Below are 13,456 nucleotides of genomic sequence, written 5' to 3'. Positions count from 1 at the left end.
GTTAGGTTAGGTTAGGTTAGGTTAGGTTAGGTTAGGTTAGGTTGGAGTTAGGTTAGGTTAGGTTAGGTTAGGTTAGGTTAGGTTAGGTTAGGTTAGGTTAGGTTAGGTTAGGTTAGGTTAGGTTAGGTTAGGTTAGGTTAGGTTAGGTTAGGTTAGGTTGGGTTAGGTTAGGTTAGGTTAGGTTAGGTTAGGTTAGGTTAGGTTAGGTTAGGTTAGGTTAGGTTAGGTTAGGTTAGGTTAGGTTAGGTTAGGTTAGGTTAGGTTAGGTTAGGTTAGGTTGGGTTAGGTTAGGTTAGGTTAGGTTAGGTTAGGTTAGGTTAGGTTAGGTTAGGTTAGGTTAGGTTAGGTTAGGTTCCCCCTCGAGGTGCGCCACCTTGTCGTGGTGAGGGGGCACAGAAAGCATGTTGCTTTCTGCTAAGAGCGCACAGAAGAGGACCCCGCAAGGAAGGACAGGATAACATCGCTGGACACAGGAGGACATCACCTGAAGAAATTAAGAAGAGGCCACTGGAAAATATTTGCAGCTCGGGCTCTTCTTCTGCGGAACACGGGTAGACTGGACTCGAAAGGATTGGGCTCCAACCAGTCTAGGGAAGGACACCTTACACAAACCAATTCAACAACTATGAATATGGACAATGAGAAAGAAGAAAACTTACAGCTACAGGGTGTTCGGACACCCAGTAGTCGGCAGGGGAGGGTAGCGTCCCGGCTCCCCCTTGTCGTTATCCAACGACGGGCAATCTACCTCCTGCAGCGCAGGGGGGGTAGATGATAATGTGTCTGCGAAGACCAGTTCGTCAAAGAAGACAGCTAAGAGCAAAGATACGGGCAGGAGCCTGTTATCTCGTAGCATGGGAGAGAACTTATCAGAGAGGGGAACACCCTCACAAAGAACAACCTCGCCAGCTTCCAGCTATCTCTCAGGAGGTACTGGAGACCTCGGCTCGGATTACGGAGGGTCCATCGAAGGAGATGACGAACGCATGAATATGCCACTCGGCAAAAGGAAGAGAGTTATCATCGGCAGAAAGAGAACTGCGGAACAAAGAAATGATGCAACCTCAGCACTTGAAAGAGCAGCTGCTATGGAAGAGGAGGAGAGTCGCATACTCAATGCAAATCACCCCATCTCAGCACGTTCGCAACAAAGAGCAGATAAGCTCGAAGAAGATTTCCTGGACGATAATCGGAATGCACCATCTCGGGACCTTGCCAGCACAGTCCTACGGGACATGGCAGTGGTACTTCGAGTTTCCGGGGTTTCCAAAGGTCTTAAGGGCGAATACTCTAAGGCCCTGAGAGAAATCGCATGCAGAACACGAGCAAATGTCACCACTATGCTGACAAGACTTAACACGGACGGTTCGACAGGACAAGAGACCATGAGTCTCCTTAATGAATTGCACAAGGCACAAGAAGAAATAAAAAACCTTAAACAAGAAGTAAATACTTTGCGGGAGACAATCGCACAGATCTCACCTACGCAGCCTCCTCAATCCAAAAAGAGGCGGGAAGACCCTATACCATATAAGACTACCACAGGTCCAATTTCCGGTACCTCTAAAGTGGTAACCAGCGAGGTAGTTTCTACTAAAACAACTTTTAAAAAACCAACGAACAAAGCAGGTGGCACTTTACGATACAATGAAGACAGGGAAGCTAGTGAGATTTCCACCAACGCAATCTCATCTGTTCATTTTAAATATTTAGATGAACTCTTCCATTCGTGGTGCACAGGAAAATCCAGCGGGGAGCCACGAACCAGGAATCAGCCTAGATCAAGCCAGGCAACTACAGGTACGGACAAAGAAAGCTCTAAGAGCAAACCGGTGACAGCATCAGAACACCCTAGATCGGCAACTGCTATAGCAGGCACAAGCAAGGAAAGCCCTGGCGTGGAGACATGGGCAACAGTAGCTGGAAGAAAAACAAAAAACAGTAATAAGACAGTCGGACAAGGAAGTAGGACAACGAGTGGCAAGAAAGCACCGGAGCAGCCTAAACCCAAGACGACCAAGCGCAAAACACCTAATTCGGCGGCCGTATCGATCACTTGCGAAAATGGTCAATACCAGGAGATCCTGAAAATGGCCAAAGACAGGATAGACTTAAAGAAACTTGGAATCGATAGCCTGCGACCCAAGAGAGGTATTACAGGCTCCATCATTTATGAGATCAAGGGAGACAATCATAACGAGAAGGCAAAAGTTCTTGCAAAAGAACTTTCTACGGCACTTGCAAGTGTGCAACAGGTTAGGATAGCGTGTCCACAGAAAACCGCGGATATACGAATCAGGGATCTGGATGATTATACACGTAAGGATGATGTCATTAATGCAGTACTTACAAGTTTTGAAACTTGCAGGCAGGAGGACCTTAAATTAGGTGAAATTAGGAGATCATACAACGGACTTTACACGACAGTACTTAAGTGCCCGGTAGCCGTTGCTAACCAACTAATCGAGAAGAAGAGAATACAAATAGGATGGGTCTCCGCAAGAATAGAAGCTCTACCTGCAAGACCATTACAATGTTTCCGGTGTCTACAAAAGGGACATGTCCGTGAAAACTGTAACAGTCCTATAGACCGTTCAAACAGTTGCTTCAGATGTGGGGAAACTAACCACACTGCAGTAACCTGTAAGAACCTACCTAAATGTCTGATTTGTGAAGAACTGAAGAAACCATTCAGGCACAAAATGGGAGGACCAGCATGTAATGCCAAGACAAATAGAAGACAACCTCGAACACAACCAGCTTCGAATACTAATAGACAAGACGATGGAAATCCACCACAGCTCTCCAAGGAAGTGATGGAAGTAGAAACACAGGAGGTACCGGAAGCACCAAAACTTGCACCAGAGATTAGTGGCCAGGAGGAGGCCATGCACACGGAATAGGAACTTAATGGCTAGTACAACTTTAATTCAAATTAACACTAACCATGCGAGGAGAGCGCAAGACCTACTGCTCCACACACTCGCTGAGTGTGGCGGGGGGATTGCGCTCATTTCGGAACCTTTCAATATACCGGATAAGCATCCAAACTGGATGAGTGACCCAGCGGGGAGCGTGGCTATTTTCTGGCTGGGCAATGATAATGCATGTAACCCTATCACAAGCGGAACAGGATGGACTGCAGCTAAATGGAGAAATATAATCGTGATGGCCACATATTTGCCACCATCAATAAACCTTGAGGACATGGAGACATCTCTGGAAGAAATAAGCGACTTTATTAAGCGTACACCGGCTACCCCCATTCTCCTTGGAGGGGACTTTAACGCCAAGTCCCCGGAATGGGGATGTAAGTTTTGGGACCAAAAGGGTCGTCTCCTCGCGGACTGGGCCTCTGGCTTAGGACTCCTTCTGGTAAACCGGGGAGATGTTAACACCTGTGTGGCCTGGAGAGGAGAATCCACTGTGGACATCACATGGGCCAATTACAGTGCTGTCAAGCATGTTTGTAACTGGAGAGTCTGGGAGGAATTAGAAACCCTGTCGGACCACAGATATGTGGGAATGATCATCTCGACAAGCGGAAATCGTACTACGGACGCAAGGAAAACAGTGACCAAAGAAGTGGGCACTACGGAAATTAAATATGGATTTACTCATGACGGCCCTGGAGTCTGCAACATGGCCCGAAGATATCCCTGCGGATGAACCTGAGGACGAAGCTAAAAAACTAACTCGTATATTAACGGATGCGTGTAATATGGCAATGCCATTATGTTCAAACACAAGGGTGAAAGGAGCATATTGGTGGAACGAGAGCATTGCCTCGCTTAGGAAACAGGCAGTGATCAAGCAACGTGCCTTTACAAGGTGCCGTAGAAGGCGCAGAAGTACACAAGAGGAAGTGGACCAAGCATATGAAGACTATCGGGAGGCCAGAAGAAACCTTAGAATTGCAATCACAGCAGCTAAGACAGCAGCGTGGGCTGAGTTAATGGAAACCATTGACTCAGACCCGTGGGGCCGTCCCTATAAAATAATTAGCGGACAATATAGAAGAAGAGGACCACCGGCTACGGAAATGCTGGAATCACAGCAGATCACGGAAATTGTAACCACACTTTTCCCAAGGGACACCTCGCAAGCAGTAATACCTACACCCCTGGAGGATATTGACTCTGGAGAGGAAGAAGAACAAGAGGACCCTACTGTCACGGAAGAGGAAATCACGAGGGCAATCAAAGGAATCAAGGCCAACAAGGCCCCAGGTCCGGACAATGTTCCAGGGAAAATAATTACCCTGGCGGCAGACATACTCCTCCCTAGGCTTTGTCGGGTATTCACCAGGTTACTAAGGGAAGGAGTGTTTCCCAGAGAGTGGAAAAGAGCCTCACTGGTGCTAATACCAAAACCAGGGAAGCCACTGGACAACGCCTCGTCTTTTAGACCTATCTGTCTTATTGATGAATTGGGAAAACTCATGGAGAGAATTATCAACTGTAGACTCACGGAGTGGGTCGAATCAACTGGAAGAGGACTGAGTGTTAACCAATTCGGATTTAGAAAAGGACACTCAACGATAGATGCAATTCAGGCGGTCAAGAAATACGTGCATAAAAGCAATGAGAAGGGAGAAACTGTATTGGCCACATCTCTGGACATTGCCAATGCGTTCAACACCATTCCCTGGCCGGTGATTATGGGTGCTTTGCGAAAATTACGATTACCAAGATACCTAGTTAATATCTTACAGGACTACTTACAGCTAAGAACACTTACTTACAATAACAGAGACGGATTTCTCGTCACGGAAACGGTCGAGCGCGGTGTTCCCCAGGGATCGGTACTTGGACCAACCCTGTGGATTCTGACATACGACGCGGTATTACAGGCACCTATACCTAGTGGCTGTAACACTATATGCTATGCGGACGACACGCTGGTGCTCTCCACGGGACTCTCCTGGAGAGAGGCAGTAGTCAAATCTGAACTAGCAGTACATATTGTCGTTGAGACAATTAAAAGCCTCGGTTTAACCGTTGCAACGTCTAAAACGGAGGCTGTCTTCTTCCACAATTACACGTGCAAGGCTCCTCAACACATGTTACTAGTCGGCAACACACCTGTGCAAACTTCCCCCTATATAAAATATTTGGGGTTGACTTTAGATGAAAACTGGACCTTTGGCACGCACTTCCAGTCAGTTGTGCCAAAGGCGGTTAAAGCTGCAATTTCTCTCGGACATCTCATGCCAAACATAGGTGGTCCGGTGTGGAAGGCAAGAAAGTTGTACGCCACTGCAGTTCGCAGTATAATTCTATACGGGGCTCCTGTGTGGGCTGACGAGCTTCAACACAATCGGCTGGCATTAGCAGAAATACGACGCTTCGAACGAAGACTGGCGGTTAGAGTAGCACGACTTTATCGAACTACAGCAACAGATGCGGCGTGTATACTTGCTGGTTTACCTCCCTACACTTAGAGGCGGTGTCCCTGGCACGTAGATATAACTTCAAGAAGCGGATTGAAAATCAACATCGAGTTCTCACTAACGAAATTAGTGTACAACTTCGAAAAGAAGAGAATCAAAGGATACTGGCGGACTGGAAAAAGGAATTATACAAATTAACTAACATAAGTTCAGGACATAGAGTAATTATGGCATTACGAGACCTACTACCAGAATGGCAAGCAGAACTGGAGGAACACGGTGCATTGGATTACCGCACGGCACAAATTATTACCGGCCATGGTGTATTTGGGGACTTCCTACACCGAATAGGAAAGGAAGGAAGTGCTAAGTGCTGGGAGTGCGGTGCATCAAAGGATGGTGCTGACCACACTCTTTACGAATGCTCTGCGTTTACAACACAGCGAGACTTATTAATACAACTTATAGGTCCACATGTAAACTTGCACTCTATCATGTCTGCAATACTAACAGACCCCTCGGTCAAAAGTACCTTTTGCACGTTCTGTCAAGAAGTTATCTCTATCAAAGAGAAAAACGAGACAGAACGAAGACGAGAAATCCTCACAAGACGGACAAGGCGTAGAAGACGACCACCAGCGCATCTACGACGGGATTAGATTTCTAATCACAAGCAGAAATCATCATTATGATACTATGACAAACAGTTCTTTTAAGAACTTAGAGGACTTTGTTTCCTGATGAGGGTCTCACGGGGATCTCCAATAGCTCCCCTTGTGGGTGAGGAGATCTCTGCCGGGCTTTTCATTGGGATTCATTTACCTCACGGTGTTCTATTACGCCTGACGAGCTTGGGCAGAACAATGAAACGTGAGAAATGCGGAATAATAACTCTTGTTACCAAGAAGGGAGACAATAAACCCAGAGGTGAAAATGATATGCGAAAGTCACGGCGCGGCACTGTAATGATATGTCGCCTCCCGTGCCGTGACTTATCTCTCGCAGAGAAGAATAGCGTGTGGTTTTTTAGTCGGTATTAGGCAGCTCAATTACATCTGTAGCATAAGACCGGAGTCCGACATATCCCCCAACTCAAGGGGGAATCCGTAAAAGGATTTTTCCACACGTAAATCAAAAAAAAAAAAAAAAAAAAAGGTTAGGTTAGGTTAGGTTAGGTTAGGTTAGGTTAGGTTAGGTTAGGTTAGGTTAGGTTAGGTTAGGTTAGGTTAGGTTAGGTTAGGTTAGGTTGACTCTCAGCCCTCTCGTTGTGCGCCACCTTGTCGTGGTGAGAGGGCTTAAGGGATCGAATCAACGATCCGCTGGGGCAGTACCTGGGACTTAGTCCCGGGAGGGCCGGGGAGGTTCGATCCTACTAAGAGCGCACAGTACCTTCCTGGCATTGCACTCCGAGTACATCACGTACTCGAGCCGGGGGAGGTACACCCTCAGGGGCCACAGAGGCCGTCCCTTTATTAGGACGGTGTAGATCTGTGGTTCGGGACTTGGCGTTCCCGAGGGTTCCTGAGCCCGGCGACCACTTCGCCGAGAGGGTGGGTATTATTCCCCCCAAGGTGGTAAGGGATGGCGACCCGGAATACAAACGCCCGGCTTGTCAGGGTCGTGAGGGGAGGTCTTCTGACTTCCTCCTGGCAACCTCAGGGGCCACAGAGGCCGTCCCTTTATTAGGACGGTGTAGATCTGTGGTACGGGACTTGGCGGTCCCGAGGTGCCTGAGCCCGGCGACCACTTCGCCGAGAGGGTGGGTTTTATTCCCCCCAAGGTGGTAAGGGAAGGTAACCCGGAATGCAAATCCCGGCCGGCTGGGGCCGCAGGGGAATTGGTTTCCCCGCCATGCCACCCGGGGGTTGGGTAGGGGCCTCCCGTTCAAGGGGAGAAGATCCCTTTCTGAGGCATTGCACGCGGGTGCTCCCGCAGCCGAGGTTAGGGATTACCTCTACCCGTTTCCGGGGCGTACGTGGTGCGTTCCTGGGGCGGGTACGAGTATACGCACCGGAGTTGCACACCGGGGGTGTGACCCCACGGTCTCCGGGGGCGTAGGGTGTTCCGGCCTGCGGGCTGGGCACCCCAGGGATGACGTAGGGGGTGTTTCGGGCCGCTCGGAAGTTTCCGAGGTGGGCCTGGTCACCCCGGGGAGGAGGTTTTGACCGCCGCGGGGCCGCTCGGACGTATTCCGAGGCGGGGCTCGCGGCGTGTCTCTGGAAGAAAGAAGGAAGCGGCTAGGTCGGAGTCGGCAGGGCGGGCACCCAATCGGCCTAGGGGAAGGAAAACCCTACACAAACCAACCCTTGATACAACATGAAGATGTCAGACCAAAAGAAGGAAGTTCTACAGCCCCAGAGGATTCGGACCCTCAGGGACCGGCGTGGTGGGAGTACCGTCCCGGCTCCTGCCATGTCGTCATCCAACGACGGGCGATCCAGCGCTTGCCCGCAGGGCGCTGGTGGACAATGCGCCTGCGACAAATGAAGCTCGATCTGACCAGGAGGATCGAGGTCTTTCTCTCTCAGAGGGAGAAACGAACAGAAGAGCCGCTCCATGCACGGACACCGATGGAGAATTTCTGAAGCTTCCACGACTTATTGGAATGGAAGTCGTCAAGAAAGCAAGAAGGAAGGTTGGTCCTAAGAGTAGGACAAGACCCAGCGCGGCAACTAAGAAGAACCAGCCGTCGACATCAACGGGTGTTTTTGGCACTATTCGACCAAGTGCAGGTTCTCCTCCGCCAACTGCGCTGACGGAAACCTGCCCAACAACAGCAACGGAGGATGATGCTCGTAGCGCGCCGCAACAATCTTCAGTGGAAGACGCAAGCATGGACGAAAACAGAGACACGGACGTCATCAATTTGGATTCATCTGACGCCACGGACGTCTCTATTCGCACTACTGCGTCTGGAGCGTCTAAGAGATCCAGAAGAAGAAATCGCGAAGTTGACGCTAAAGCCCGCCGTGTGACGGCGCGCACGGACCGTTCTCTCTCTTCCTCGGAGGAGAATTTCTTCGAAGACATGCTCGAAGGAAAGAAGAAGAAACGTGGACGCCCAATAGTAACTGGGAAAGGCGTTGAAATTCTTGCCATCAAAGAAAAGACTAAGGAGCTTGAATCTATCAAGGACGAGATTAGGCTTATGAAGCAAATTGCGGAGGGCGGATACGACCCATCCGACTATAAGGGGAAACGTCGTTCCCAGATGGCAGAGAGGATAGAGCAGGAGTCTGCCGGTTTGCCAGTACAGGCCATGGCGGCAGAGATCCTGCAAACAGCTAAGAAGATAGAGGAGGTTGCTGTAAAATCCAGCAACTTAAAGGGCGGCTTTGTACGCATCTTAAGGGAAGCCGCCCTTAAGATAGAAATAAACGCGGACGCAATGACGCGTAAGGTGTTGCCAATGCAAAGCACGGATGCTCAAGAGGTCGAGCAGTTAAGGGCCGAGGTTAGGCAACTACGCGAAGAATTAGACAGAGTCCGCTCTACTGCGATGACGTCTCCCTTATCTGGGAACAATCAAGTTAGGGACGAACCTATGGAGATGGATACTGGAGCTGAATCAAGCCATGTTCCAGCCCCTCCGTCTGTGACGCTTCCACCCCGGGAGGAGTGGCCACCGGCGATTAGGCCGCCCGTACAAGGCAAATCGCGGATACTTACCGACGACGACGAAGAAACTCTGAAGAGCAAGAATACAACTCTTCGTCGCAAAGCGGCCAATAAGGATAAAGGCCTAGAAGAACTTATTGATGGCAAGCTAGCGGTGTTTGCCAAAATGATGCAGGCCCAAATGAGGGACATGATGTCCACTCTCACGGAGCGACTTTCTCCTCAAGTATCTCCCAACGGGGCCCAAGAAAGCACTTCCATGGTGTCCGGCCTGAGAGACCACACCAAGAAGCACCCGGTTCCCGAAGAGAAAATAGAAGATAAGTCTAAGAAGACGAAGAAGAACAAAGGCCAAGGACCATCAAATGTCTCTCCGCTTGAGAATAACAAGGCTCAGCCTTCTAAGAAGAAGAAGGATGCGCCACCAGCTCCATCGGAAAATCTGCAAACGTGCAGCGGATCGACTAGCAACCCTGTGGAAACGCCGTGGACAAAAGTCCTCGGCAGGAATGCAGCTAGGAAGAATAAACAGGTAATGAAACCTGTTGCCTCAACTTCAGCCCCAGGTACCATCACTAAAGGAGCTCCTGGGATTAAAAGAGGCAAAGTGGAAGGCAAGAAGACTTCCTCATCCAACACCTCGACTAAGAAGAAGAGGAAAAGAAGAAACAGGAGACGCATCCCGAAAACGTCGGCAGTGGTGCTAACATGTCCACAAAAGGACATGCCCAAAATTCTGTCCGAGGCAAGGGACAAGATTAAACTCCCGGACATAGGGATTACCGACGGGATAAAGACCCGCTTTACAGCCACTGGAGCCTTACTTTTAGAAGTTCCAGGAGAGAGCAGCGGTCCCCAAGCAGATGCCCTGGCTGCCCGCTTAAGGGAACTTCTGGTGAATAGAGAGGGCATTAAGATAAACCGCCCTATTAAAATGGCGGAGATACGAGTGCGGAATCTGGAGCCGTCACTCACTGTCCACGAGGTCATTGGTGCCGTGGCAAGCAAGGGAGGCTGCTTAGCCTCTGACATCAAAGCAGGCAGCATAAGAAGCTTCCCAGGTGGACTGGGAAGCCTGTGGATGAGTATTCCTTTGGTGGCCGCCAAAAAAGCCACAGAAGGAAATACACTAAAGGTCGGTTGGACCAAAGTAAAAGTCGACTTGCTAGAGTCACGCCCCCTCAGATGCTATAAGTGCCTGCAGAGGGGCACGTAGCAGACAAGTGTCCAGAGACACTTGATAGATCCGGCAGGTGTTATCGCTGTGGAGAGCAAGGACACGTTGCCAAGATGTGCAGGGCCCCTCCAAAATGCCCCATCTGCTCGGACCTCAAGAGGAAGGCCAACCATGTACTTGGTAGCGTGCAATGCACGACCCAAATACGGAAGGGAAGAAGAGACGTCGCAGAAGTGGACAACACCAATCCACCGCCCCTTCCGCAACGTGTCAAGAGACCTTTAGCTGGTAAATCCGGCGAAGGGTCAATGGAGATAGATCCCCGGAGGAGGGCAGGCCGGATACCTGTAAATGGCCCTACGCCTTATTCAGGCAAACGTCGGGCGTTCCAAGGGCGCCCAGGACCTGCTCCTGCATACGATGGCGGAGCAGAAGATGATCTTCGCAGTAGTAGCCGAGCCGAACTACGTTCCCAAGAATCACCCCTGCTGGACTGGAGACGAGCTAGGATCGGTGGCTCTCACATGGAGATGGATCCCGGGCACTCCCTCATGTGCCCCGATAGAACGAGGACAACGTTACGTCGCAGCTAGGTGGGGGCCAACTATCATTGTCGGTACCTATCTTCCGCCTTCAGGTACAATTGAGGAGTACCAGAAATGGCTGGACGACATAGCAGTTTGCATCAGGCGTGTCAGGAACTCACCGATCATTGTGGCGGGTGACTTCAATGCGTGGAGTACAACATGGGGCTCGGCACGAACTAACGCGAGAGGCCGCCTTGTTGAGGCTTGGGCCGCAAGTATGGACTTAGTCCTGTTGAACAGGGGCAACACGTCCACATGTGTCCGCCCGCAGGGAGAGTCGATCATCGACTTGTCGTGGGCATCCCCGGCGGCAGCACGCATAGTGTCTGGTTGGAAGGTGTCTAAGGACATGGAACACCTCTCCGACCATCGGTACATCTTGGTGTCTTTAGCACCTTTAAGATCGATGTCTTATCGATCACGAGAAGGGCGCAGATGGGCGGTACGTAAACTGGATGAGGACGCTTTTCAGGCTTCCATCGCCGCTTCCCTTTTCGCCAGTGACTTGCCACAAGAGGAGGAAGATCCTGAAATCCAGCTTCAATGGGTCACAGAAACTGTCACACGAGCATGTGACATGTCAATGCCGCGAGTCAAGCATCGTTTTCGAAGATCAGCATACTGGTGGTCGGATCAAATAGCGGCGCTACGAAGAGATGCCATTAGGACTAGTAGAAAGGTCACCCGTAGCCGTGACAATCAAGACAGAAGAGCCGAAGCCCTTGCGACTTACAAAGAAGCCAGGAAGACACTGCGGACGGCCATTCGTAAGGCCAAAGAAGAATCGTGGACAGAGTTAATTGAAGCCTTAGACGACGACCCATGGGGTCGAGCGTACAAAATTGTATGCAAGAAACTTAGGCCGATGGCGCCTCCAATTACGGAAGTATTGGCCCCTCAGTTTCTCAAAGAGGTCATTGGAAAACTCTTTCCTCCTGATACCCGCGAAGACGGCCGAGTCCACCTTCAATCATCAGATCTGGACTGGAACGCAGCCCTCGAGATAACTGAAGAAGAGTTCCTCCATGCGGCCAAAAGAGGCCTTAGAGGAAATACTGCGCCGGGCCCGGATGGCCTGACTAAAGCTGTTTGGAGGTTAGCCTTGAAAAGTATCCAAGGCCCAATAATCCAGTTATTTAATAGCTGCCTACGACATGGCGCCTTTCCACTTCCGTGGAAAAAAGCGAAGTTAGTCCTGCTGCGTAAACAGGGCAAACCTGAGGACTCCCCTTCGGCATATCGTCCAATTTGTTTACTGGACGAGGCCGGAAAACTCTTCGAGAGGATCATAGTTAATCGCCTCGTCCAGCATCTTTCGAAAGAAGGTACGAACTTCAGCCGAAACCAATTCGGCTTCAGAGCCGGTATATCAACGGTGAACGCCATCACAGCGGTGAGGAATTTTACGGAGGAGCACACTTCCCAGGGGGGAGTCGTGCTCGCGACATCCATAGACGTCTCAAACGCGTTCAACTCCCTTCCCTGGGAAGTCATCAGAGCGGCCCTTAGCCGTCATCAGGTCCCTCAATACTTAAAGGATATACTGGGAAGTTACCTACATAATAGGTACTTTACTTTTACCGATCATAACGGTAAAGTACAAGAAAGGAGTCTACAACGTGGCGTACCTCAGGGCTCGGTCCTCGGCCCTTTCCTTTGGAACATAGGATATGACGCGGTTTTCTCATCGGCACTTCCTCCCCATAGCAAAGTCGTGTGTTACGCGGACGACACACTCATCTTGTCGGGTGGAAGAGATTGGACAGAAGCAAGAGCGAGAGGGGAGATAGCGGCCAGTTCAGTACTCCGCTCCGTTCAGAAGCTTGGCCTTTACGTGGCCCACGAAAAGACGGAGGCCATTGTGTTTTCTGGAAAGACCGGTGGTCCTCAGCCTCCACCTTCTTCACAAATCTTGGTGGGTGCGGCCAGAATCCAGATCGCCCAGAACTTAAAGTACTTGGGCCTCATTTTAGACCATAAATGGTCTTTTGGCCCGCATTTTAAAAATTGGGGAGAGAGTTAGGAGAAGTCCACCTCTCTGCGTGGGATTCTTCCAAATATCGGAGGCCCAAGCAGCGCAGCGAGGCGTTTATATGCGAACACCGTTCGCTCAATCGCCCTATATGCCGCCCCTGTCTGGGCCGAAGACTTAGCGGCGTGCAAAAAGAGTCAGAAGAACTTGGAGGCTGCCTTTCATCAGGTGGCTATCAGGACCGCACGGGCATATAGGACCGTTGCCCGCCCGGCAGCAGCACTCCTGGCTGGCCTTCCACCTGTGGACATCACCGCTGCGGAGTATCATCGAGTATACAAGGATCTACAAATCCTCAAATCTAGGGGGATCACGCCCACAGCTGGGATGAAGAAACGTCTACGCCGGCGACACAGAGTCATAACTGTGGGCCAGTGGAAGGACAGACTCACCGGCCTTCACAACTTCGGCCAGCGTACGCTGTCCGCCATCCTCCCAGTCATGGAGGACTGGGTGGATCGTTGCGGCTGGAAAGGCGTCACATCTTTCTGGACGACGCAAATAATCACGGGCCACGGATGCTTTTCCTCCTATCTACATAGGATCGGGAAAGAGGCATCCACAGCATGTCATCATTGCGATGACAGTATTGACGACGCCCAGCACACTCTTGAAGTGTGCCCGGCATGGACGGAGGAGAGGCAGGTCTT

The 13,456-nt window shown here is 50.5% G+C and overlaps 1 protein-coding gene across 1 annotated transcript; it reads left to right on the top strand.

Annotated features, from left to right (window-relative positions):
- The first annotated feature begins 854 nt into the window (after positions 1–854).
- Positions 855–2,903, top strand: LOC139102750 (uncharacterized). Its single transcript, XM_070656873.1, has one exon. The coding sequence runs from the start codon at positions 855–857 to the stop codon at positions 2,901–2,903; it is 2,049 nt and encodes a 682-aa protein (XP_070512974.1).
- Positions 2,904–13,456: the final 10,553 nt, after the last annotated feature.

This window comes from Cardiocondyla obscurior, linkage group LG05 (assembly GCF_019399895.1).
Source record: "Cardiocondyla obscurior isolate alpha-2009 linkage group LG05, Cobs3.1, whole genome shotgun sequence".
NCBI classification, from domain to species: Eukaryota; Metazoa; Arthropoda; class Insecta; order Hymenoptera; family Formicidae; genus Cardiocondyla; species Cardiocondyla obscurior.
This window is presented reverse-complemented; position numbering and strand designations above follow the sequence as displayed.

What these genes read in the sequence shown, in the direction of transcription:
- LOC139102750 (XM_070656873.1), top strand. Translation starts at nt 855, where the DNA reads ATGGGAGAGAACTTATCAGAGAGGGGAACACCCTCACAAAGAACAACC.